This window comes from Lepidochelys kempii, chromosome 11 (genome assembly GCF_965140265.1).
Source record: "Lepidochelys kempii isolate rLepKem1 chromosome 11, rLepKem1.hap2, whole genome shotgun sequence".
NCBI classification, from domain to species: domain Eukaryota; kingdom Metazoa; phylum Chordata; order Testudines; family Cheloniidae; genus Lepidochelys; species Lepidochelys kempii.
Window position 1 is genome coordinate 20456614 of NC_133266.1, and position 25791 is coordinate 20482404.

Sequence of the window (25791 nt, forward strand, 5' to 3'; positions counted from 1 at the left end):
TATAGCATGTTGGGGGAAGGGGGGGCCTCAGGAAGAAAAACGTTGAGAACCCCTACCCTAGACCCAACCTCAACTACCAACAGGGGAAGAATATTTGTAGGCCACTCAGTGGATATTGTCAAATCCTAGAAGGAGTGATGTAATAGGCACAGGAAGGAGGAATTGTCTTTTGGGGCTGGAGATGAACTCATGGGATTGGATGTCTGCCGGAGGGGGAAAATATTGGTGCATCTGGGTCTGACCCTTGAACACCAGGACTAACAGGCTTTTCCAGAGCTGTCTATGGGATTCAATTCACAACTGTGCAGAGTACAGCTGTCTTTAGTCAAGGCTTCCAGTCCTTTTCCGTTCCTTTCCATCGCCAGTAAATGCAGCCAATTCTTCTCTCTACACAATAAAAGGAGAATGTATTTGAATAAACATCACACCCACAAAGTTCAAGCAAAGTTTCAAGCTTATGAAAACAGAATCTGTCCCATGTGACACATTTAAACTGTGCCACTGCAAGAAAGCACAGTAGTTTATCAAGCCCTCCATGAAGTGCCTTCCCATGAGTGAACAGCAGTTTAGTAGAAATGTAGTGTGAATAAAGAGTGGCATCAGATAGATGAATAGCAGTGACAGAAAGAACAGAGGTAAGATTGGAATTTGGTAGCAGGTGCTGGGAACCTGACAGCAAAAAGACCAACAAGAGGGGGAGTTACTGTATGTAAATCTCTTATCAACTGTGCTTTATAACATCGCTACAGTAGTTAATGTCCAGGAGAAAATACTATCCAAAATTTCCTGAAAATGGAAAGTGAATGTTATATTTGACTCCTGCTTTCACACATTCCAAAGTGAATATATCAGAAGAGAACTAATTGTATTCTGAAGTTTAAAAAACTACCTATGCTGTACACTATCTGTTACATATTGCTGATCATTTCTAAGTGTCCCCTTGTTTAGTTTTTTCACCCTCTGTTTTGTTGAAGCATGATCGCAATGTAACTGATTTGAATGGGAACATAAAGAAGTTCCAGAAATGTGTCATTGTTTTGCTTCAGTAAACGTGCGTTGTAAATGTTGTTGTCAAAATCTAGCAGGGAGGTGATATTTTGAAAATATTCCATAACAATCCTGAATTACATTCCCAAAAATGATATATGAGAGTGGGGGGAAAAAAAAGTTACAGCTAGATTCACAAAAGGATGTGCCTAAAATGGCAGTTGGGCACCTAAATTCCAGAACTGGGGCCTGCTTCTGATTCCCAAAGCCTCTGCTCAGCTGCCACCAAATCCTGTAGGTGACGAAACTCACTCAGTGTCCAAATTTTTGCACTAAAAGTTTCCTGGGCACCTGTTTCTGCCTCTGCACGTGCACACTGCTGCTCACTCTAGGAATCCAGACTCCTAAGCCCCAGGGTGATGCACAAACTGGGGGAAGATAGGAGTTCCTCCACCTAACTCACCTACGGGGCCCAATATGGTAAGCATGCTCAGACCTCACCTACCAGATCTGGCGTCTATAGATGGGTTTACACAAAACAGCCAGGGGGCTGTTTCTTCCTTATGACTTTTAGCCCCAGGGTTAGGGCACTCAGCTGGGATGTGGAAGTATCTGGTTCAAGTGCACTCTCGGTATGATGAGAAGAAGGGATTTGAACAGAGTTTTGCCACCTCTCAGGTGAGTGCTCTAGCCACTGGATTATGAGATATTCTGTTGTGGGGCTCCCTCAATCTCTCCTGTTAAATTTATTCCACACTGGATAAATAATGAAAAAATCATTGGGTCAGAGAGAGAGAGAGAGTGTAAGAATTATCTGTAGCTTGGTGGTTGGAGCACTCATCTGGGAGACCCAGGATCCTGTCTCCCTGCTCCAATGACTTTTAAAAACTATTTATCCACAGTGTAACAGCTTCAACATGAGAGATTGGGAGAGCCCTGCATGAGAGTATCCCAGTGCTCAATGTTTAGGGCACTCACCTGAGAGGTGGTAGATCCCTGTTTAAATCCCTTCTGCCCCTCTAGGTTGGATATTAGGAAATACTTGATGCCCTGATACTGAGTCACGTTAAATTCATGTAACTACATATAAACAAACTATTCTGAAAGAAAGTTGTTAAGGTTGCAAGCCAATTGCTCAAAAGTTAGGAAATGCCAGAATTAAGATTTCCCATGAAACTTTATTTGGCGTTGTCACAGGATGACTGGCCCTGCAAGAAAGGGAGGAGGGTCCAGTGCACCTGGACTGATTAGCTGCTGCCCAACTGGGCTTAACACAAGGTGCCTGTGCCTTATAAAGGGGGAGACAGCTGCAGGCAAGGTAGCAGATACCTGCAGATGCTGCAGGATGTAAGAAGGCAACAGCTTTGTTCACTATACAACCACAATTCATTCCCAAAGTACCATCCATGCTGTGGACTGAATGAGGCAGGGTCCTGTGTTAAACACAGCATGTGATCATGTAATTAAAGACAATATAATCATAATGCATATGCCCAAACCATTTGCATTGGCAAACTTAATTCTGGCATTGCCAAACATTTGAGTGCTTGAAATTAAATTAGAAATTAAAAGGTACAGTGTCCAAAGTGAAATCCCTGTAAGCTGCATTGAAACTTTTATGGTGTCTTTAAAAATAGAGATTCAATTTAAATGTATACACCAAATTAAAAAACATAGCAAGAATACCAAAAAAAGTAGTAAATAACAAAGTAAAAGAAGCATTTAGAGGCAAAAAGGCATCCTTTAAAAAGTGAAAGTTAAATCCTATTGAGGAAAGTAGAAAGGAGCAAATGAAGTGTAAAAATATAATTAGGAAGGCTAAAAAGGAATTTGAAGAACAGCTAGCCAAAGACTCAAAAAGCATCAGCAATTTTTTTAAGTACCTTAGAATTAGGAAGCCTGCTAAACAACCAGTGGGGTCACTGGACAATTGAGATGCTAAAGGATCAGTCAAGGAAGATAAGGCCACTGAGGAGAAACTAAATGAATTCTTTGCATCGGTTTTCACGGCTGAGGATGTGAGGGAGATTCCCAAACCTGAGCCATTCTTTTTAGGTGACAAATCTGAGGAACTGTCTCTGATTGAAGTGTCATTAGAGGAGGTTCTGAAACAAATTGATAAACTAAATAGTAATAAGTCAGCAGGACCAGAGGGTATTCACCCAAGAGTTCTGAAGGAACTCAGATGTGAAATTTCAGAACTACTAACTGTAGTTTGTAACCTATTATTTAAATCAGTTTCTGTACCAAATGACTGGAGGATAGCTAATGTGACACAAATTGTTAAAAAATGCTCCAGAGGCAATCCTGGCAATTATAGGCAGGTAATCCTGACTTCAGTACCGGGCAAACTGGTTGAAATTATAGTAAAGAACAGAATTATCAGACACATAGATTAACATGATTTGTTGGGGAACAGTCTATATGGTTTTTGTAAAGGGAAATCATGCCTCACCAATCTACTAGAATTCTTTGTGGGGGAGGGTCAACAATGTGGACAAGGGGGACCCAGTGGATTTAGTGTAATTAGATTTTCAGAAAGCCTTTGACAAGGTCCCTAACCACAGGATCTTAAGCAAAGTAAGCTGTCATAGGATACAAGGGAACGTCCTCTCATGGATCAGTAACTGGTTAAAACCATACAAAACTGAAATTTGAAAGAGTGAGACATAAATTTGTATACAATACTGTAATTTCGTTTATTTTTTCAACTGAAAAGCACTTTCTTCTTTTTCCGTTAAGAAAATTGAGCTTCCAAGAACTTGATGTGCAAACTTCATTTTTATATCCTGCAAAATTGAATATGCTGAATGGAACTGAAAGATAAAGATGTATTTTTTGACACTGATCAAACTAAAGCAATTTTAGACTCATTTAGCATCTGAGGAACACAAGGAATTCAATCCACAATGGCTGCCAGAAGCACTAGTTACAAATCTATATCTATATCTATATCTATATCTCCACTGATCATGGATCTTTTTCAAATTCAAAAGCAGTTACCGCCAGTGCTTCAGCCTCAAATTTTGATATGTGAAACTTTGAAATAATCAACATATATAAGTAAATATGATGTGGATATTTAGGCTACTGTAGGTTAACTGGATTGTGATTTATTATACATTTTGAATTCTTTCCTTTGGTAAATAAAAGTGGTCAGAATATTTTTTTAAAGCAGGATAGTGATTCTTTAGTTCACCTTTTTATTACCCAAAGATTGGTAAATGGATTTTCTTAAAACTTTTCCTCAAAATGCCACGAAGCCTGGGAAAGAAGCAGGGAGAACTGGAAGTCCTGGCACAGTCAAAGAATTATGATGTGATTGGAATAACAGAGACTTGTTGGGATAATTCACATGACTGGAGTACTGTCATGGATGGATATAAGCTGTTCAGGAAGGACAGGCAGGGCAGAAAAGGTGGGGGAGTAGCACTGTATGTAAGGGAGCAGTATGACTGTTCAGAGCTCCAGTACGAAACTGCAGAAAAACCTGAGTGTCTCTGGATTAAGTTTAGAAGTGTGTGCAACAAGAGTGATGTAGTGGTGGGAGTCTGCTATAGACCACCGGACCAGGGGGATGAGGTAGATGAGGCTTTCTTCCGGCAGCTCACGGAAGCTACTAGATCGCATGCCCTGATTCTCATGGGTGACTTTAATTTTCCTGATATCCGCTGGGAGAGCAATACAGCGGTGCATAGACAATCCAGGAAGTTTTTGGAAAGCGTAGGGGACAATTTCCTGGCGCAAGTGCTAGAGGAGCCAACTAGGGGGGGCGCTTTTCTTGACCTGCTGCTCACAAACCGGGTAGAATTAGTGGGGGAAGCAAAAGTGGATGGGAATCTGGGAGGCAGTGACCATGAGTTGGTTGAGTTCAGGATCCTGACGCAGGGAAGAAAGGTAAGCAGCAGGATACGGACCCTGGACTTCAGGAAAGCAGACTTCGACTCCCTCAGGGAACGGACGGCCAGGATCCCCTGGGGGACTAACTTGAAGGGGAAAGGAGTCCAGGAGAGCTGGCTGTATTTCAAGGAATCCCTGTTGAGGTTACAGGGACAAACCATCCCAATGAGTCGAAAGAATAGTAAATATGGCAGGCGACCAGCTTGGCTTAATGGTGAAATCCTAGCGGATCTTAAACATAAAAAAGAAGCTTACAAGAAGTGGAAGGTTGGACATATGACCAGGGAAGAGTATAAAAATATTGCTCGGGCATGTAGGAATGTTATCAGGAGGGCCAAATCGCACCTGGAGCTGCAGCTAGCCAGAGATGTCAAGAGTAACAAGAAGGGTTTCTTCAGGTATGTTGGCAACAAGAAGAAAGCCAAGGAATGTGTGGGCCCCTTACTGAATGAGGGAGGCAACCTAGTGACAGAGGATGTGGAAAAAGCTAATGTACTCAATGCTTTTTTTGCCTCAGTTTTCACTAACAAGGTCAGCTCCCAGACTGCTGCGCTGGGCATCACAAAATGGGGAAGAGATGGCCAGCCCTCTGTGGAGATAGAGGTGGTTAGGGACTATTTAGAAAAGCTGGACGTGCACAAGTCCATGGGGCCGGACGAGTTGCATCCGAGAGTGCTGAAGGAATTGGCGGCTGTGATTGCAGAGCCATTGGCCATTATCTTTGAAAACTCGTGGCGAACCGGGGAAGTCCCGGATGACTGGAAAAAGGCTAATGTAGTGCCAATCTTTAAAAAAGGGAAGAAGGAGGATCCTGGGAACTACAGGCCAGTCAGCCTCACCTCAGTCCCTGGAAAAATCATGGAGCAGGTCCTCAAAGAATCCATCCTGAAGCACTTGCATGAGAGGAAAGTGATCAGGAACAGCCAGCATGGATTCACCAAGGGAAGGTCATGCCTGACTAATCTAATCGCCTTTTATGATGAGATTACTGGTTCTGTGGATGAAGGGAAAGCAGTGGATGTATTGTTTCTTGACTTTAGCAAAGCTTTTGACACGGTCTCCCACAGTATTCTTGTCAGCAAGTTAAGGAAGTATGGGCTGGATGAATGCACTATAAGGTGGGTAGAAAGCTGGCTAGATTGTCGGGCTCAACGGGTAGTGATCAATGGCTCCATGTCTAGTTGGCAGCCGGTATCAAGTGGAGTACCCCAAGGGTCGGTCCTGGGGCCGGTTTTGTTCAATATCTTCATAAATGATCTGGAGGATGGTGTGGATTGCACTCTCAGCAAATTTGCGGATGATACTAAACTGGGAGGAGTGGTAGATACGCTGGAGGGGAGGGATAGGATACAGAAGGACCTAGACAAATTGGAGGATTGGGCCAAAAGAAATCTGATGAGGTTCAATAAGGATAAGTGCAGGGTCCTGCACTTAGGACGGAAGAACCCAATGCACAGCTACAGACTAGGGACCGAATGGCTAGGCAGCAGTTCTGCGGAAAAGGACCTAGGGGTGACAGTGGACGAGAAGCTGGATATGAGTCAGCAGTGTGCCCTTGTTGCCAAGAAGGCCAATGGCATTTTGGGATGTATAAGTAGGGGCATAGCGAGCAGATCGAGGGACGTGATCGTTCCCCTCTATTCGACATTGGTGAGGCCTCATCTGGAGTACTGTGTCCAGTTTTGGGCCCCACACTTCAAGAAGGATGTGGATAAATTGGAGAGAGTCCAGCGAAGGGCAACAAAAATGATTAGGGGACTGGAACACATGAGTTATGAGGAGAGGCTGAGGGAGCTGGGATTGTTTAGCCTGCAGAAGAGAAGAATGAGGGGGGATTTGATAGCTGCTTTCAACTACCTGAAAGGGGGTTCCAAAGAGGATGGCTCTAGACTGTTCTCAATGGTAGCAGATGACAGAACGAGGAGTAATGGTCTCAAGTTGCAGTGGGGGAGGTTTAGATTGGATATTAGGAAAAACTTTTTCACTAAGAGGGTGGTGAAACACTGGAATGCGTTACCTAGGGAGGTGGTAGAATCTCCTTCCTTAGAGGTTTTTAAGGTCAGGCTTGACAAAGCCCTGGCTGGGATGATTTAACTGGGAATTGGTCCTGCTTTGAGCAGGGGGTTGGACTAGATGACCTTCTGGGGTCCCTTCCAACCCTGATATTCTATGATTCTATGATTCTATGAGTGGAAACCAAGCATGGAAAAGTTCAACCACAGGGGTGAATTTTCAAAAAGTTATGAGTGAATGAAAGTTCACATTATAATGGAAACAATTTTGCAACATTAACTATAATGGTCATTTCCCGCTATTTTTGCCATGTATTGAATAATTGGTTTATTTGAAAATGCAGTGTTAAAGCTCTGAAAAGAGACTAACATGGTGCTGAAAATCAAGCTGTACTGTAATTCAAGGAAAGCTACTGTATACATTAAAGAGATTAGAGGAAAGACTGCTATGCCTTTAGCATAACTGAATGGTGGTTTTCAGCTGGTTTGTAGTGGAAGCCTGCACACTTACTTATAAGTATATGTGAATGTCTGATATAAATGCATTCTGTGTTTCCACTACAAAGAACCATCTCCTTGCTGATGCCATGAAAACCATTCACTGTACTGATTTAAGAACTTAGGAACTATGAACCTAGAATGAGGAAACCACATGTAGTGGCTATATTTGTCTTTATTTTAATTAGAAATTGTTTCTTCTTGTCTCCATTTTCTCCCAGTATTCTCTAGCTCTTCTTAAAATGTGTATGCTGTATAATGCTAGTTCATACTCTTTTATTTTATTCTATACATTTTATACTGTTGGGGAGAAAATATTCTGTCTAAAATCCTTTATTGCCATGGACTTTCTTAACCTAAATTGCCTGCTCATTTTTTTACTGAATATCCTAGCAGCTCATGTACCATTGTTGCATTTTTCTTCTGTGTTCCCTTTAGAACTTTTGTTATGCCTCAAAGTGGTCGCCACTTGATTTCTTCTTAAAGAATATCAGCCTTATTTCTCTACTAAATCACTAGGCTACTCAGTTCACTGTTTTCCCTCTGCCGCACTTTCTCCATTTCTATAAATCCTTTGTATAATAATTTGGCAGTTCAGTTTCTACAGTGTTACAAATGGGAACTGTTGGTAAGCAAAACTAGAAATTCTTCCTTTGATAAAATTTCCTGGAAAAGAAAATTGTACAAAGTTTCTTGGGAATGACTGTCCTCTTGCACATCTTTTCCTATATCCTTAATGAAATTTATTCTCCAGATTTATGCTTTTGAGGTATATTCACCAGTGCTGAAGTGAAGCTTTTAGTGTAGATTAGACTTTTCCCTAGTTCCCCATTTCTGGGTTGAACATTAGATATTGTCTTGTTTATCAACTCAGTTATGTAATGTTAAAGCTCCTTATTTCTTTTTGTCATTTTGATTAGAGTTCTGGGCAGATCTTGTTAACCTCTTTTGTTTTTTTGGTCAGCCTTTATATTTCCTTATTTTTAATCACCTTTTCTAATGTAACCTTTATTTCATTAAGCATTTCTTCCCCCTCACTTAAAAAGTAGGTCTTATTATGGTGTATTCTTTGTATTTCATAGAGGATGACAAAAATAAAACAATACAAATGCCTAGTAACCCATTCGTTCGGGCTTCATTGTCTATAGTAATAATAACTATTAATGCATTATACTAGTGCCTAGAAGGCCCTAACAGATATTGGGGTCCCATTGTACTGAATTCTCTATATGCATATAGTAAAAGGCAATCTCTGTCCCAAAGAGTTTGAAATCTAACTAGGAAAGGCATACAAAAGGTGAGAGAAATTTGGTCAGAATATTCTCTCTATTTTACAGATGGGGGAACTTAGGGACACACAAATGAAATGATTTGCCTAAGGTTAGATAAGATGTCATTGGCAGAGTCAAAAAACTGGAGCCACATCTCCTGAAATCCAATTACAGTGACTTAACTGTAAATTCATCCTTCCTCTCGGATCTCTGACACTGTCCTTTTGAGCTGTCTTTACTTGAAAATATTTTCCTAATTCAACATTTTGTGCATCTCTTGTTTTGTCCAGTAAGACTGTTTTAGGTAAGTACATGCATTGTAAGTGCTTAAGAGAGCATCAACAGAAAAGAGTCCAAAAAAGTAAAAATAAACATGTGGAAACACAGCAAAATAAGATTTTAGGTTAGATTTAATAATAGTCTAGAATCATATGCTTTTGATACAGAGTGCTAGAGTTTTATGGTGGAGAGTATAAAAGGTGAAGAATCAAATATTTTATCAAATAATAGGGGGCTGAAAGTATTGTTGTCCAGGTGTAGGAGTGCTTCTGTATACTGATATACCTGGTTGGGAGGCAGGGTATATTCTATGCAAGTGCACCAGCAAGGACTTCACCTTGGAATTTTTTCATTTCGTGGTCACTGTGGTATTTTAGAGGTGGCTGGATGCATGACAAGTAGATCCTTTTCTGGTCCAACACACAGTTAGTAGTGGCATGGCCAGATTTAGGGGCAGGCGACCCAGGTGACCGCTGCTTCGGGTGCTGTTTTTGATGTTAGCAACAAAAGGGAAAATAGAATGCTTGAAGTAAAATGTTTCAGGTATTCCAAATGTGGATTCAGTTTTCACTAACCTCCTAGAATGTTCTGGATCTTTGTAATATCTCATGGAAACATTCTGAGAACTACATTTTCCTTGAACCTCTTAGAATGGTGTCAGCCATGACCTCGCAGGTATATAAAGGGCAGGGAGTCGCTAGTCAGGGAGATAAAGAACGAAGTGAAAGCCCAGCTGGGATATTGTGAACCTTGTTTTATTGTGTAATTGTGGCTAAATCGTGCATCAAAGTCATGAAATGGGCTACAAATGCAATAAAAATAAGCTATTCAAAAGTTTAACAAACAGAGCGCCAAAGCTGCTCTTCTCCTGATGTAAGGGAATTTTTGTTCTTACCATGTTGTCCCTCACTTAGCCATCTTTTTTTTTCAGTAGTTGCTGTTTGCCCTCCATTTTGAGCCTCCTTCTTGTTGGAAGGTTTGGCGACATTTTTCTGTTAAGGGTAACACTGGGGCGCTATTTGTTCTCGGGCCAGCCCTGAGCAGTGCACATTGTGAATAAGCATTTGGCTGCCTCAGGTCTTTTTGTTTTTCAGTCCTTGCATATAGATGTGTACAATTTCAAAACACTATGTATACCTGGCAAATTCAAGATGATGGTTTGTCGGTTCCTTTGGTTCCATGCAGAAAGAAATCCCTTGCTGGGGCTGGCTGAGCTACTGTAGTTTGGCTGATGACTACAAGACAGCTGAGTCATAGCCACCTTCTTATTCACAATGTCCACTACCACCCGCTTGTTGAACCAGAAGAGAATCTACTTGTCGTGCATCCAGGCAAATGGAATAACTTGCAGGATCAGTCTCTATATTGTGATCAATATTTCTTAGATGTTCAACAGAATATCATCGGTTTTAGCTGCTTTGTTAATAAAAAATCACTCGACAAACTAATTGTTCATTTTATTCTTCCTATGACTAGTGTCCCGGTTAGTGTGAAAATTGAAATCTTCTGTTACTACTTATGTTCTTTTAATATTTTTATTTATCTTATTTGTTTAGATCAGTCTATAGCGATTCCTAAGAGCAATATGATCTTAAAAATTCAAACCATAAATATTTTACCCTTTTAAAGTTCCTTAAAAGTGTAGCTGAAATAGGAAATTGATTCTGCTTCCATTGGATACAATAGACTGAATTGGCATAAATATTCCCTAACCTTTCAGTTCAGATATTAAGTTAATGACAAGAATGACATGAAAATTCAATTTATATAGTCAAATAACAACCCTTCACTTATAAACTTTTTACACTCACCCACTCTCTGTCTGTCTGTGTCTCTCTCACAGCCCAAACTCTTGATTGGAGACCCTGTTAATGCATGAAGTCTGCTTGGGTTTCGGGGCAACAATATAAAACTGCAATTTATGCTCAATTATAGGAACACTGAAAGGTGCAGTATAATTCGAAATTAAAAGTGGGTTGGAATATATAGGCTGAACATAATTCAAGAGGCATTTGAGGTGAAACCAAAATATAAATGTACAGGCAAAAATCTTGAAGTTCAGTCACATATGAAAATATTCAAAAGCATCAAAGTGAATAAATTGTTTTCTCTTGTGAATTCCTTTTCACTGTTAACAGAACACTTTTAGTATTTATGATGTATCTTACAAGTTACCTAGATTGCTTTTTACCACTGGAGAAAACAAAATTACTTTAATATTTTTGAAAGTTTTATAAGAAGCATCATGAGAACTTATTAAGTTCATTTGGAACCCTGAAGAAATTTTAATAGCAGTGCTTTTCCCCCCAGAGCCACTTGTATTATTTTTGAGGGGGATAGGGAGGAAAGAGCTAGGATGGGACCCTGGTAAAATGAAATAGAAAGAAGAAAAGCATGACTGTGGCTTATAATTTGTGGAATTTTGGGGCCAATTTTTGAGTATTAAGAGCCTATGATTTCTCACTCTTGGGAGCTCTATTATTTTCTAAATGTAAAACACCATCTAACGAACGGTAATAACCTGCAAGTGAAGTTCTGATACTATGTAACACTCAAAATATCTCATTCCAAACAGAATATAAAAAAATCATGGAGACCTAGAAACAGATTTAAAATAGGGGCATATGGGGCAATCCACATCTGACAGATAATCTTACATATTTTTTCCCCTGTTAGCTGTCTTTCCGTTCTACTATGAATATTCTCTGAGCTTGATTCTTCTCCTACTTGCATCAGCGTAATTTGGAAGAGAATCTGGCCCACTGGCTCTGATCCTCAGCTGCTGCTATCATTAGTTATTTGTATTACTATAGTGCTTAGGAACCCTAGTCAGGGACCAGGACTCCATTGTGCTATGCCCAAGGCAAACACGGAGCAAGGTAGGGTTGCCAACTCTCCAGGACAATCCTGGAGAGTTTTCAGGAATTAAAGATTAATCTTTAATTAAAGATTGTCATGTCATGAAACCTCCAGGAATATGTCCAACCAAACTTGGTAACTCTAGACCCAGGGTTCCTCTTGGGTACCATAAGGAAGGCGTCTGCTACCTTCATTCCTGCTTATGTTCTCCCATGGATGTCTTTCAACTGCTCTGTCCCTGTTTGGCTTGTAGTTGTCCCTTGCAACCTGGCCCATGGACCTCTGCAGGCTGGGACTCCCAGCTTTGTGCAGCAGTCCTCCTGCTGTGGACACTTTCCTGGTGTAACCCCTCCATAGCAATAAGTGCAGGTCCATTGCTCTCTGCCTGCTGTGCTGAAGATACTCTCTTTTTAAGCCTCTCCTCCAACTGGAGCACACCCAGCTGGCCTGTTGGCTGTGGGGCTTCCCAAGCCCACAGTTGTTTCTACACCCCTATCTCTCCAGTGTGGGGTTTATCCATCCCATCACACACGCTTCCCTCCCCCCACTACATTTGACATTGGGGATTTCTGAGTCCTAGCCTTGAAGTCCCCTGTCCCTGGAAAAGAAATCTGCATTCTGGTGTTTGTCGCCTGGCCTGTGGGCCAACTGGAAGGCATGGGGTTGTAAAGCCATAAGGCACCTCATAACCCAGGGCTGGGTGTCTTTCATAGAATTTAGCCAATGGAGGAGTGCATAGTCAGTCATCAACAGGAAGAGGTTTCACAGACAGTAATAACTCAATGCTTCTATGTCCCAGCTGATCCCCAAGGCCTCCTACTCTATAGTCAACTAGGCCCTCTCATGGAGAAATAGTTTCCAGCTGATATAGAGTATTGGATGCTTTTCCGCATCATAATCTTGGGACAGCACCCTCCCAGCCCCACATCTGTATGGAGTACAAACTGTCGTGTGAAGTCAGGATAGAAGAAGACTAGTTATTTGCTCAAAAGGTCGTTCAAGGTCCTGAAGGCTCTGTTCTAGACCTCAGATCAGGCGACCTTCTTGCGGCTGGAATTCCTCACTAAGTTAATGAGGAGTGCTGCTATTGTGTCAAAGCTGGGTGTGAATCATCTATAGTAGTGAGCCAGACCCAAACATTGTCTAACTTGTTTCTTTTGTCAGCAAAATAGGGCAATCGGTCAAGGCCTTCCCAATCAGAGGCCTAAGTTTGCCCCTTCTGATGGTATATCCCAGGTGCATTTATCATATGGAACCCTAACTGGCAGTTGGCTGGGTTCACTGTGAGGCTGATTTCTTCGAGGGTCCATTGTTTCTCCCAGTCACAACTGTAAATGATTATATAATCTGTGTAGACAGCCACATACTGGCTGTGTGGTTGCAAGATTGTGTCCAGCAGCCGTTGGAAGGTGGCCACAGCCCCAGGAAGGCCGAAGGGCATGGTCTTGATACGGTATAGGCCGAAAGGTTTGCAAAGGCCATTTTGTCCTTGAGATCCTATGTTAAGGAATCTGCCAGGATCCCTTGCTCAGATCTAAGGTTAACATATATTTTGCAGCCCCTAACTGCGCCAACAACTTGTCGACTTGCGCCATGGGATATACGTCAAATATGGATATTGCATTCACTTTCTTAAAGACGATGCAAATCAGAGTTGTCCATCTGCCTTGGGCATGAAGACAAAAGGGATCTGCCACCAACTATGAGGTTCCTTTGCCATGCTGAGCTCCAGCATTACCTGCAGCTCCTAATGTACAGCATTTCAAATCTTCTACTCTCATGGTCCTTTCATCTTGGCTCCATCATGATGCAGAGACAAATCATCCAGACTGTGATCTGAGTCTAGTGGGGTGGCTGGGGCTCGTCTCCCTAGGGAATGTGTTTGGGTCTTAATTGAGCCGAAGGAGCCAGTTCTGGATTGGGAGGAGGGGAGGGGAAGGAGAAGAGTGTTTTGAATAATCTCTCATGTCTCACAAGGTCTTCAGAAGGTTTATGTGGTAAATCTGGGTCTCCTTGGGCTGCCAGATCTCATAATCCACCATTCCCATCTAGCATGCCAACTCAAAGGGTCTTTGCCACCTACCCATTAACTGTGACTCTGAGCTGGGCAATGACAGCAGTACTCTGTTGCTGAGAATTCACATGGGTGGGTGCCCCTATTTATAGGCTTGCTCTTGACACTTTTGGGCTTTAAGGATATGTTTGCACTGCAGTAAAAGATCTGCAGCACAGGTTTGGCTGGATGGGTCAGCTGACTCAGGCTTGGGCTGCCGGCCTAAAACTTGCAGTATAGATATCTGAGCTTGGGCTGGAGCCTGGGCTCTGAGACTCTGTAAGGGGGGGGGGGATGTGTGTCTCAGAGACAACTCTGTGGACCTTAAGAGCTTTTCCTTTGTGAAAGCTCCTACTTTCTTCAGCTTCTCTCATAGCTGGAGAACGTACTATACTACCTTGGTGCCCCGGGCTTTCGCTCCTCTGAGGTTTCTTGAACTAGGTCTAGAATCTCTAGGGTTGTCTCCCATATAACAACTCAAAGGGTGAGTACCTCATTGAGACCTGGAGACCCTGGCACACCTCAAATACAAAGGGTGGTAATAAGTGATCCCAATAGCAAGGATCTTCAGACACAGACTTTCTCAGCATCTCCTTCAGGGTCCTGTTGAAGTGTTCGACTTGCCTATGTGTTTGGGGATGATAAACAGACATTCTCAGCAATTTGATTTTCAGTAACTTACAAGTTCTTAATCTGTTGTGACATGAAGTTGTCCCCTGCTCTGTTATTTCCTTGAGGATCCCTACCCTCACAAAAATCTTCACAAATTCCATAGCTATGGTGTAAAGCAAAGCAGAATGACCTTGCATAATCACCAATATGTGTTGGTGTCCGTTTGTGCTCTTCTCTAGAGGTTCTATCAAATCCATGCAGATTTCTCTCAAGGCGGTATCTACTACCAGCATGGTATTGGGGAGAGCTCTTGGGTCTTATCAACTGGCAGTCTGGGCAGGACATGCAGTAATCTCTTACCTCTTCATAGATCCCGGCTGATAAAACTGTCTGGTAATTCTCTCAAGGGTTTTCTCTAATCCCAGGTGGCTGGTGCAAGGTACTAAATGTGTGAATCAAAGTAATGCCCTCTGAAAGGGCCAGAATATCAGGAGTTGAGCCCAAACATCATTAGTCTGGTGGTCAACCTCTTTCTTCTTGAAGGGTGGCCATTGTTCTAGCTTCTGTTGGTCAATTACCCCTCCCCCGCCATTGATAATGGGCAGATGTTTGTACACCCATCGTAAGGTGTACAAACATTATTCCTTCTGTTCCCTTTGAAATAACTGTACTGGGTCAGCCATTTGGTATCCAAGTGGTCTTGAACTTGCTTGTTCTTCTGCTCCCTCAGGGGCTCTTCTGCACATTGACGTTCTCTCCCCCAGGTCTTCTCTCACTCCTACATCAGCCAGCTCCACAGACCCAGCTTCTTCCCTGACCTCAGAGGCATGCTTATTCTCTGTGCTTGGGTCCCTCTCCTGTGTTTGCAAGATTTCACCAAAGTACTTCCAGTTGTGGCCTATGGCCACTGGGTAGGTGAGAGAGGCCACCATCTTCACACTGAGAGTCTCGGTGTGGTGCCCCACTGTCAGCTGTATCTCCTTTGCAGGGCCTGTGTGGATGTCTTCATACCCCACTGCAAGAAGATTGTGGTGGTTTGGTGCCCTGTGGGCTTCAACCAGCTTTCCCTTATGAGGGTCTGTCTGCACCCTGAATCTTTTAAATCCATCACTTCAGGTCTGTAGAGCCTCACTGGGACTATCATTTTGGCTAGCCCCCATTTGCAGGCATTGGGACGGCTGTCCAGGCTTGCCCATAGCCATAATCCATAAAGGAGCAATCGTGTCAAAAGTGATTACACTGCTCTCACTCAAAGCAATTGCCTGTCAGTAGGGCTGCCATTTTGTCCTCCCTTCATTTCCATGCTCCCCAGCTCCGTAGCCTTCTGGGTCCTGTAATGTTCTTGCTCAGCCTCCTAGTCTCTGCTGCGGAAGAGACTTGGGCCTCGTTCCATCTGACGGTCTCCTGTGTCCCATTCCCTCCACCATGCTCAGCCTTCCACGTTCAGTGATGGCCTAGCCGCAGGACTCCCACTTTTGGTGGGGGAGAGGGGGTCTAAAAGAGTGCCCATTCAGCTGCCAGGTAACTTTCCACGACGTCTACCATTCCAAAGTGTCTGGTTGGTGTATCTCTACCCACACCCGTCCCTCAATCAGGAGAATGCTGATAAATTGCTCAAGCACAATATCCTCTGTTACCTGCACCCCATTCACCTCTCCAGGTTTAGCCAATGCCAGCAATAATCCTTGAGGGACTGGGGGCAGGCCCTTGGTGAATATCTTTCTCTTCAGAAGTGCTGATGGTACATCTCTGGGGAGATTTGAAATAGTCTAAAATGGCCATCTTGACCTTTATGGTAGTATTGGGCATCCACAGGGTCTAGTGCCCTAGAGGGTACCTGGGCCAGTCCGTCAGGTTTGGGGCCAAGAGCCTGGTCCACCGTAGCAGCCACATGATTAAATCTTACCAAGAAGGCTTTGGGGTCATCCTCTGGGCCTGTCTTCATCAGTTTGACCAGGATCCTTGGCTTTGGGATCCTCCCAAAGGGCCTGACCCTGGGTTAGCAGCAGCTCTTGGGGGGTTATGGTGGGCCAGGTGATGTTGCTGTCCTTGGTGTTGGGTGGTTAGCTCTCAGATGAATTGCTGCTGCTCTTTAGCTTTTTGTTACTGGTGTTGTGGGGTCAGCTGTTGTAGGAACTGATTCTGCTGGAGTGCCTGTTGTTGGCTATCCATCACCCACTTCAGCAGCTTATCCACATCCATGTCACTTTGCCTTTTATTTTCCTTGGCTTTTCTGTAGGCCTTCCGTATGACCTTCAGCAAGACTGGGCTGTAATGCGCCCATTCTCTACAAGTTGAGTGGGGGTGGGCCCCTGCCTAGCAGTAATAGTCTGTGGCATCAGCTCCGCGTAGTGGTAAGAGTTCATGGCACCATCCCTCCCACTCCAGTGGGTTCCAACCTACGAGCCCTATTGGGCACTGTATGGAAGGCATCTGCTACCTGCCTGGTTCTCTTCCTACTTCTGGGCACGTCATGGCTTGTGGTTGTCCCTTGCATCTTGGACCACGGGCCTCTGAAGGCTGGGAGTCCTGGTTTTGTGCAGCATTCCTCCTCCTGGGGATACTCCCTCCATAGCAATGAGTGCAGGTCTGTCTGTTTCTGCCCACCACTCTGCTGTGCTAAAGAAACTCCCTTTTAAGCCCCTCCTCCAACTGGACCATGCCCAGCTGCAGGGGCGCTGTAACAGGGGCAGAGGGATGGGGGACTGACCGTGTCAGCTGACGAGGGCTAAGGGGTTGTTTAACTGTGGTGTAGAGCACTGGGACACTCCCATCTTGCAGGGTTTTTAATTGCAGTGTAGACATACCCTTATATGGATCTTCAGACATGACTACTAGGAGAAAAATGATCAGGCAAGTAAAAAATGCCAGTCCTAGTGTGAGATTTAAACAGTGATTGTACTAAGGAGAAATAATTTTCAGAATTAAAAAAAATTCTCCTCTGAAGCCCATTGATTTGGTCAAATGTGCTATAAAGGATTTAGGAATAGTTATACTTACGTTCTGTAAGCCTCTGTGATGCAGGCTTTAAACAAATTATCTGCTACTGTTTTAGAGGCTTTCTTCCCTTTGACTAGTGGGTGGCTGAGAACAAATTGAGGGGTGGCATTTGTTCTTTTGATTTCAGTTTTGATTGTTTTTCAAACATGAAGCATTGTTCCTTCCTTCAAATGTTTAGGATGTGGGTGGAAAAATAGGAGTCTGAAAGCCTGAAAGGGAGCTGTAACAGGAGGTGGCTTGATTAATCAAGACAGTTTTATTCTTTAAAACTACTTTCAATATTTGGATAATGGGGTACCAGTATTCTGCGTTGGAAATTCTTATAGTGAAAATAGCTATCAAAAAGACTACTTTATGCCAATGGCTCATGAGGAAAAAGTCTTGTGCTTACAGTACTGAATTAGGAGTCAGGAGAGCTGGATTCTGCTCCTGGCTTGGCAGTGGACGGATGGGGTCAAGACTTGTCTCTTAACCTGTCTGTGCCTCTGGTCCCTTGTCTGACAGTTGGGGATAATAATCCGACCTCAAAGGGAGGTTGTGATACTTGGTTATTTTTTTGTTTGAAACTGTATTCAGATAGTTAAACTTCCATAGTGCATGTCATTCAAATTGTTATCATTATCCAGTTCGGAGTTTAATATCCCGGAATGCATTTAGAAAAATTGCCATTGGAATTTCCCTCTGTTTTTGAATTCAAAGTGAAATGGTTATTTTAAAGCATTTGGTACTTGGGGGGATCAGTCAAATTCCCTTTGTAGTCTACCTAATTCAATTCTAGAATTGCTGAATTGAACACTGTAATTGTCTTTTAGAGCTCTAAATAGAAAGCCAGAAATCCAGCCTTGATAAAGTCCATGTTTTGGCCTGTCTAGGCCTTTTTCTGTATTCCAGCTGCTCGCAATAAATCTCTCTTTTTCATTTGTAGATTACTGTTCATGTTTATGCTTCTAGGAGTCTACAGCTTTGAATTAGGTACCCAGACTACACTTATTATTGGTTTAGAGCTGAGCGCTTAGACTGCCAACCAGAATTCTAATTGTGATGGTGCATTCTGTGATGAAGAGACTTGGGCCTGTATGCACACAGCCTGAGTTAGGTGTCTAGGCTCCCTATACAATGAATGGGGAGAGACAGGCACCTTAGAGTGCGATTCATAAAAGCCAGTGTGCTAGGTGGGCCCCCCCCCCCAAGCTAGCCAATGGGAAATGCCCAATAGAGTGGTGTGTTCTAAACCCTGCCACTCTGAAATAGGTACCAAAGCCCAGGCGGGAGGAGGCATTTATCTCTGTGGTTCTAGGTCCCCTGCTGCCTGTTGAGAAGAGATTTGAACAAGGTGAGTGCCCAAGCCACTAGAGTATGGGATATTCTGATGTGGGGCTTCTCTCAATCTCTCCTATGGAAGCTGTTCCACATTAAATAATTAATTATTAACTGGGGAAGCGAGAGCAAGAATCACTCTGTAGGTGCCTAGGGAACTTTTACTGCCAAAAATGTGGTGCCAAGTGAGTTTATGCACCTACGGAGTTAGCTGGCTGCCAAGCAGGGGTTTTAGCTAGTGCCTAAAAATGGGACTTATGTGCCTAAATCTAGGAGTTAGGCATCTAAGTATGTTTGTGGACCTGAGCCTTATTCACTGGGAGTTAAACGAGCATCAATTCATTTTTACACACAGTCTCTAGTAATCATCTGATACCAAGGCTACTTTCTTGGGGCCAACTCATCCCCATCTAGTGGACTGAAAACTAACTTTCCATTAACAAAGTTTCCACCTGAGGTTTCAGTCAATGATGTTGACTTTGCCCCAACAGAAGCAATTTTTCGAGGACTCTACTTGTTCCATGGGATGCTGGAGCAATTCTTTAAATCCTTACATACATGTGACCTATTCTCCTGTCACTTACACTGGTATAAGCCAGGAATGATTCATTTTAAGTCAACAAAGTTTCACCAGTTTCAATCTGTGTAAAAGACAGAACAGTTTCCAACTGCCAGAAGCTGGGACTAGATGACAGGGATCACTCAAAATTGCCCTGTTCTGTTCATTCCCTCTGAAGCATCTGGCACTGGCCACTGTCAGACAGGATACTGGCCTAGAATGACCACTGGTTTGACCTGGTATGGCTGTTCTTATGTTCTTAGGCCCATTTAATTTTGATCACACATTTACCTGTAGGTGAAAACGTACTCACTCTGAAACATCAGGTATCTACCATTATTGAAGGCAGGATATGGGACTTGATAGATCAGTGATATGGTATGGTAAATTGTACATTCCACCATCAAAAATTACATTTGCTGGCAATCTCAGCACACAGCTTTCAGAAAATGGAAAAATAAATAACAGTATCAATCTAGGCACCATCTTCATATACCTTCTGAGATATCAGAGGGGAGTTCTTCGTTTGTTTTGTACATTTTATTAGATTTCATATTTACCTAACACATTGTCAGCATTCACAAATAACAGTAACAAAACTTGCAGAGATTATTATTCATAGTATAAATAAGCATACTTAATCAAGCTTAATTGTTTCCTTTCCTTTAGAGATTAGAATTTTATTAGGTTTTATTTATTTATAAACCACACAATACTATTTATTTGTTTATGGGCATTTAGGTACATAATCTCCTGTGAAAATCTCTTCAATATTTCCTTTCATTTTGACAATTCATAAATACATGAAGTTGAAATATATCTTTAAATAATATTAAAATTGTGACCCAAATTGAAGTCACAGCAGCATGAAATCAGGACAACCTGCCAAGCTAAGTTTGAATTTCCTAATTTTGATGATTTATGGCATAATCTGAACACTAAACATATTCTCATGCTGAATGTTTTTCTGAATTTCCAGCAGGGTTTTATTTTTAAATACAAAATTGGGGTGGGGAGAGGGAGACTGACTTTATCATTCTGATTGGGAAGGGGCAAACACACACAGAGCTACAATAACTTAAAAACTCTCGTATTTTATCAGACCATGTTTAAGCAATGAGATACGGTGGGGGTTGGTGTAATGGCAAGATAAGCACCTCCCGCCCCTTCCTCCCCCCCCTCGCCCTGAGGTGTACTTAGACAGAGTGTAGCTGATTACCTCTAACTCTCTTGGGATGTAATTATTTCATGATAACTATGCTGTTGGATCTGCCTTATTGCTGTTATCAAATTTATTTTAGCTTTATATCCAAACACATTAAACAATGACTTTGGCAACTGTGAGGTCCATGGAGATTAATCTACCTTTTCACAATGTTTAATTGGCAGTTGGAATATTTCTTCAAGTCTGGTTTTAATTTTTCTAAAATTCCTGCAGGAATTTCTTCTTGCAGCTGGAACAACAGAGGATTCTGACGGCATCCAAATGAATCTGCAATGCACAAAGATGAATATAAAATATGTATAAAGTAGGCTAAATTAGAAAAGTAATCTGGTTAGCTAACACAGATTCCAACGTAAGACTCTGACCTTGCAAATACTTATGATCATGCTTAGAGTTAAACACACTAGTGTTTGCATGGTCAGGGCTCATGCAGGTTTCGAATACACCCAACTCTTTCCTTTATATTTAGGTCCGTATCAAAGCTTGTCAGAGAGAGATACAGAAAGGTACATAAGCAAAGGACTGAACTCAAATTTAAACACAAGGGTCTGATCCTGCAAACACTTACCTATGTGAATGATTCCATCTCATGCAAACATTTCCAGTAACTTCAGTGGAACTGAAGTAAGGATTACTCAAATAAGTGCTCACAGGATCAGGCCCCTTATTCTTCACTGTGATGCTCACTTTCTCCATTACTTCTCCTAGTACCTGTTAAGCAAGCAGGTGATATGTTCTGCAGATGGATTGGCAGTGGCATGCACATACAGTACAGTTATCTGGCAGACTTTAAGCATGTATTTGCTACCGTCAGCCTCTAGACAAATTTCACTTTTTAAAGTGGGGGTATGATCACACAAAGTTATTCCACAGAAAGAGAACTGGCATGTAATTGATAATATAAAAATTAAACTTTTGTTTCTGATAACTTGGTTTTGCATCAATAGTCAAATAAAAATAATTATTCAATGAATATTTGATGTCGTACTTGATAGTCACTTACAGTAACTCTAAAGCTTTCTGAACAATTTAAAATTTTGAAAAATGGACCAAAAGTTATAGGATTGAAGTAAATTTTACAGTTGGATGTAACAGGATGACAGGTTCTAGGACTTGCCTATAGATGTAAGATTATTGAGCCATCATGTTTTCAGGCTGTTGACCCCTGTCTGGAGATGCAGAATTATTTCTGTTAACTCCTGTAGGGCCTATTAGCTTTAAGAACAATGAAATGTTGAAGTGTCTGTTTGGAACAGAGGGAATTCTGGGATGTGATAGATTCTGCAAAAACAAACAAAAAACTACCACCCTAGGAACAGTGCTCAGAGAAAGCTTAAGGTGAGCTTTTTGTCTTGTTATAAAACACTTCGAGAAACTAATAAATTTTAGACCATATCCAAGGTATGTATACTCTCTCCAGATTAGGGTGGGAACTCCATTGCTTGCAGTAGGATTGGGATAAATTCACAAGGTTTTACATTTATTTATTTATTTAGTAAATGGTGTGCGTGGGATGCTGCTGGTGGGTTTAGGAGTATAAGAAAAGAGGCAGACTTGCACTTTGGCCCATGACATCCATATATATTAATGCTCCCATTAGTGAGCTTCTGTCCATTGCACAAATCGGTTTATCTTTGCCTTTTCTCTAGCATGCTCACTCTAGCACACCTTTGTTCTCCAGCAAGTGATGCATTCAAAGATGAGATGCATTTAGTAATGTCCTAAAGTTGGAGTTGTTTGTGTTGCATTCAGAATAGACCTATGTCTAATTATATTAACATCCAGTCATAATATAATAATCTGATCTAGATTATGAGGTGCTAATGCGGCAGTTATCTATTGTGATAGAGTTTTCACAGTGGAGGTTAACATTCTCAGGGGGCTCTCCTGGAGAGCAGATAACTAAAAATGAGCAAGAACTCAGTAGAATATGTATTTGAATAGTGAATTAAGATGTGGATATCACATTTTCAGTAATGAGCAGGTAAAATGATAATGGAGTGGCTCAAAAGGACTGCAGTGTGAAGTAGATTTTAATTGATAGAGACTTCTAACGTGTATAAAAACTGTGCAAGTTAAATGCTGAATCTAAGATGAGGTTGATAAGAACCCATGGCACTTTTTGCAAAAGTAAAGGCATAGGTCCAATGAATTCTAGTCAAGTTCCATTTTGGGTAATGACATTCTGCCTGCCTAAATTCCCCCTGCAGTTTGAACTGGCTATCTTATTCTTTCCTACCCATAACTGTTATGTAGAATTCCTTAAGTTCTGTCCGTCTCGGGTGTTAGGCCAGTGCAATTAATTTTTAAACCCTGGCCTAAATTTCACAGAAAAATACAACACCCATGGTGAATCAAGGTTAGAATTAAATAAAATAACCCTCACTCAACCTGAAAACCCAGACTAGTTTATTACCTCATGAAATTGTGACAGACTTGCACTGTATGCATGCTTCAGGTGGAAGCTAATAAGATGTCACAAGAAGAACATAGAATAGTTAAAAAATATCTTTCTGGCTAAACTGAAATGCTTGGTGATTGGGTGGGAAAAAGGAGAAAGGGCAGCGTTTTCCCCTCCTGGGTAAGAGAAGGACCATCTCAGTCCCTGATCTCAGAAAAACACAAGATTGCTCCCTCATAGCACCTCTTCTGACTTCCAGGGTCACAAATCGGCCGCTAAAGAGGCAACGGAGCGGCTAACAAGCCATACTGGGGGCAACAGGCTGCATCCTCCAAAGTGTTAGTGGAGCATTCACACACCTCTGCATGCCAAGAAACTCAAGCAGAGATTTCTCCTCTTGCAAATAAAGAGAAAAATCTCTTGTCATTTGACTGAAATTGTAAGCAAACACGTTAACTGCAAAATATTAGAAATTCTCTTTTCCAGCCTGTGAGACCTGAGTTCAGGATTTTACTGGAGAACTTAATGGTACCGGTAGGCCAGTGGCCCTAATCAGCAACTCGGGAAAAGTAATCAGCCATACCCAGCTTAGTTTCTGTCCCTTTCTTCAAGGCTCTGTTTATTATCTTTCCAAAATAAATAAATTAAATGTGCAAAAGTAACATAAACAACCAGCTGGTGAAGAGTTCAGACTGAGGTCATCTAGTCTCCAGTAGCTACTAAGTGGGATCTTCCCCGAACTATGGAAGGAGGGGGGAGGGGAGAAGGGGATTTCCCACAGGGCCCACTTGCCAGGAGCCCCTGCTCTGGTTACAGAAAAGCCTGCTCCCACTCCCCATGGAGCTGGGCCCTCTTTCTGACTGTCGAGCTGAGATTGTGGGCCACTCATGAGGTACTGGTCAGCTGATTCCTAGCACCTGCCTGCTGGCTTCTTTCTTGAGCAGGATCGGCTGCTCCTGACCCCATACTCCCTGGGCTATTAAAGGGCAGCTCACCTTGTTCTAGTACCCTTTGAAGCTTACACCTAAAACACAGCAGAGAGTTGTCATGCTTTTCAATTATTTGTATGTGTCTGATGTCATCCCGTGTTTTAGCAGAAATGGCAATTAATTACAATTTAATAGTGTGAAGTGCAAAGTTATACACTTAGGGACTAATAACAAGGATTCTGCTATGAGCTGGGGGCTCATCAGTTTGGAAACAACAGAGGAAAAGAACCTGGGTATGTGGGTCAATCACAGGATGACTATGAACCAGCAATATGATGTGGCTGAGAACAAGCTAAATGCTACCCTAGAATATATCCGGCTAGGTAGAGATAGGGAACTATTGATGCCATTATACAGGTCACTGGTCAGGCCTCATTTGGAATACAGTTCTGGTCGCCTATGTTCAAACTGGAACAGGTGCAGAGAGCTGCTAGGAAGATCAGGAGAATGGCGGGACAACTTCACAAGAGGAGATTAAAGGAGTTTGCTTTGTTTAGCCTAACAAGATAAAAGCTGGTAGGAGATACGATTGCTCTCTGTAGATAAATTGGGAGTGCCGGGGGAAGGAGGTAATACCAGGGCGGGTGAAGAGCTGTTTAAGCTAAAGGACAATGTTGACACAAGAACAAATGGATATAAACTGGCTATGAATAAATTCTGGCTAGAAGTTAAATGCAGGTTTCTAACAATGAGTGGGATGAGGTTCTGGAACAGCCTCCTAATAGGAGTCGTGGGGGCAAAGAACCTAATTAGTTTTAAGATAGAGCTTGATAAATTTAGGAGTGGGATTGTATGATGGGGTTGCATGAGTTAGTGAGAGACTGGGCTCCGCAGCCCTCTGGGTCCCTTCTGATTCAAATCTTACGTTTCTGACATTTCTAGCTCCAGGGCTTCAGTCAGCTAAACTGTAGGGGTCAGGAAGAGGGGTGTGTGTGTGTGTGTGTTTTAACCCTAGTGTATTCTGGTGTTTGTTTGAGGTGTGTGTGTTTTGTTTTTTTTGCTTTTGTCTCCTTCCTCTGAAGCATCAGATATGGTCCTGGCTGGAGATGGGATGCCGGATGGTGTAGGCAGATGCTCTGAGATGGCCCTGAGCACTCTTTGTCTCAGCCGCTTGGCGGGCTCTTCCTTATGTGAGGGGACTGTTGCCCTCTTACTAACATTCAGTGGGGGTGTTTTAGTTGCTAGCTCCCAGTATTAAAAAGGGGGAAGGGTCGATGGGGAATCAGGACCCTGAGACTGACAGCCCCCAGGAACAATGGGGAGAGGCCAATGCTTCAGGTCAGCCTAAATGACAGGGTGGGCAGGCTAATCAGGGAGTCAGGAGGCCAGGGAGGTCCCGGCCCATTGCGAGCTGGATTTGCCTGGGTCAGACAGAGTGGGGCCAAGCTAAGGAGAAAGCAGGGGCCCGAGCTAAGCTGGGGAGCAGAGCTGTGCCAGATCCAGAGGGACCAGAAAAGCAGCCCAGAGAGAGCAGACCCTGTCCTGGGAGCAGAGCTGCAGCAACCAGAGCAGAGGGGCCAGAAAAGCAGCCCAGGAAGCAGGTCAGTGCTGGGAGCAGAATCACAGAAGCAGCCTGCAGAGCAGACTGTCCTGGGAGCAGAGCTGTAGCAACCAGAGGCAGAGGGGCCAAAGAAACAGCCCAGGGAGTTAGAGGCAGAGCAGCAGTGAAGAGACAGAGTGGTGCAGCTGGGGCTGGAGCAGTCTGGAGCTGGGTGCGGTGAACAGCTGGGGAGACCGAGCAGGCCCAGCACAGGCAGATGCTTCAGCCAAGAGGCTCTGCAGGCCAGGCTTGAATCATAACCCCGACAGGGCGGGGGCGACACTGGGAA

The 25791-nt window shown here is 42.8% G+C and overlaps 1 protein-coding gene across 1 annotated transcript in view; it reads right to left on the reverse strand.

The window, feature by feature from the left end:
- Window positions 1-321: 321 nt before the first annotated feature.
- The window catches only part of LOC140895919 (von Willebrand factor D and EGF domain-containing protein-like), a 282268-nt gene continuing 256798 nt past the window's right edge, over window positions 322-25791 (reverse strand). The window contains 1 exon segment of the mRNA XM_073306827.1: window positions 322-387. Coding sequence (XP_073162928.1) covers window positions 322-387 — 66 coding nt within the window.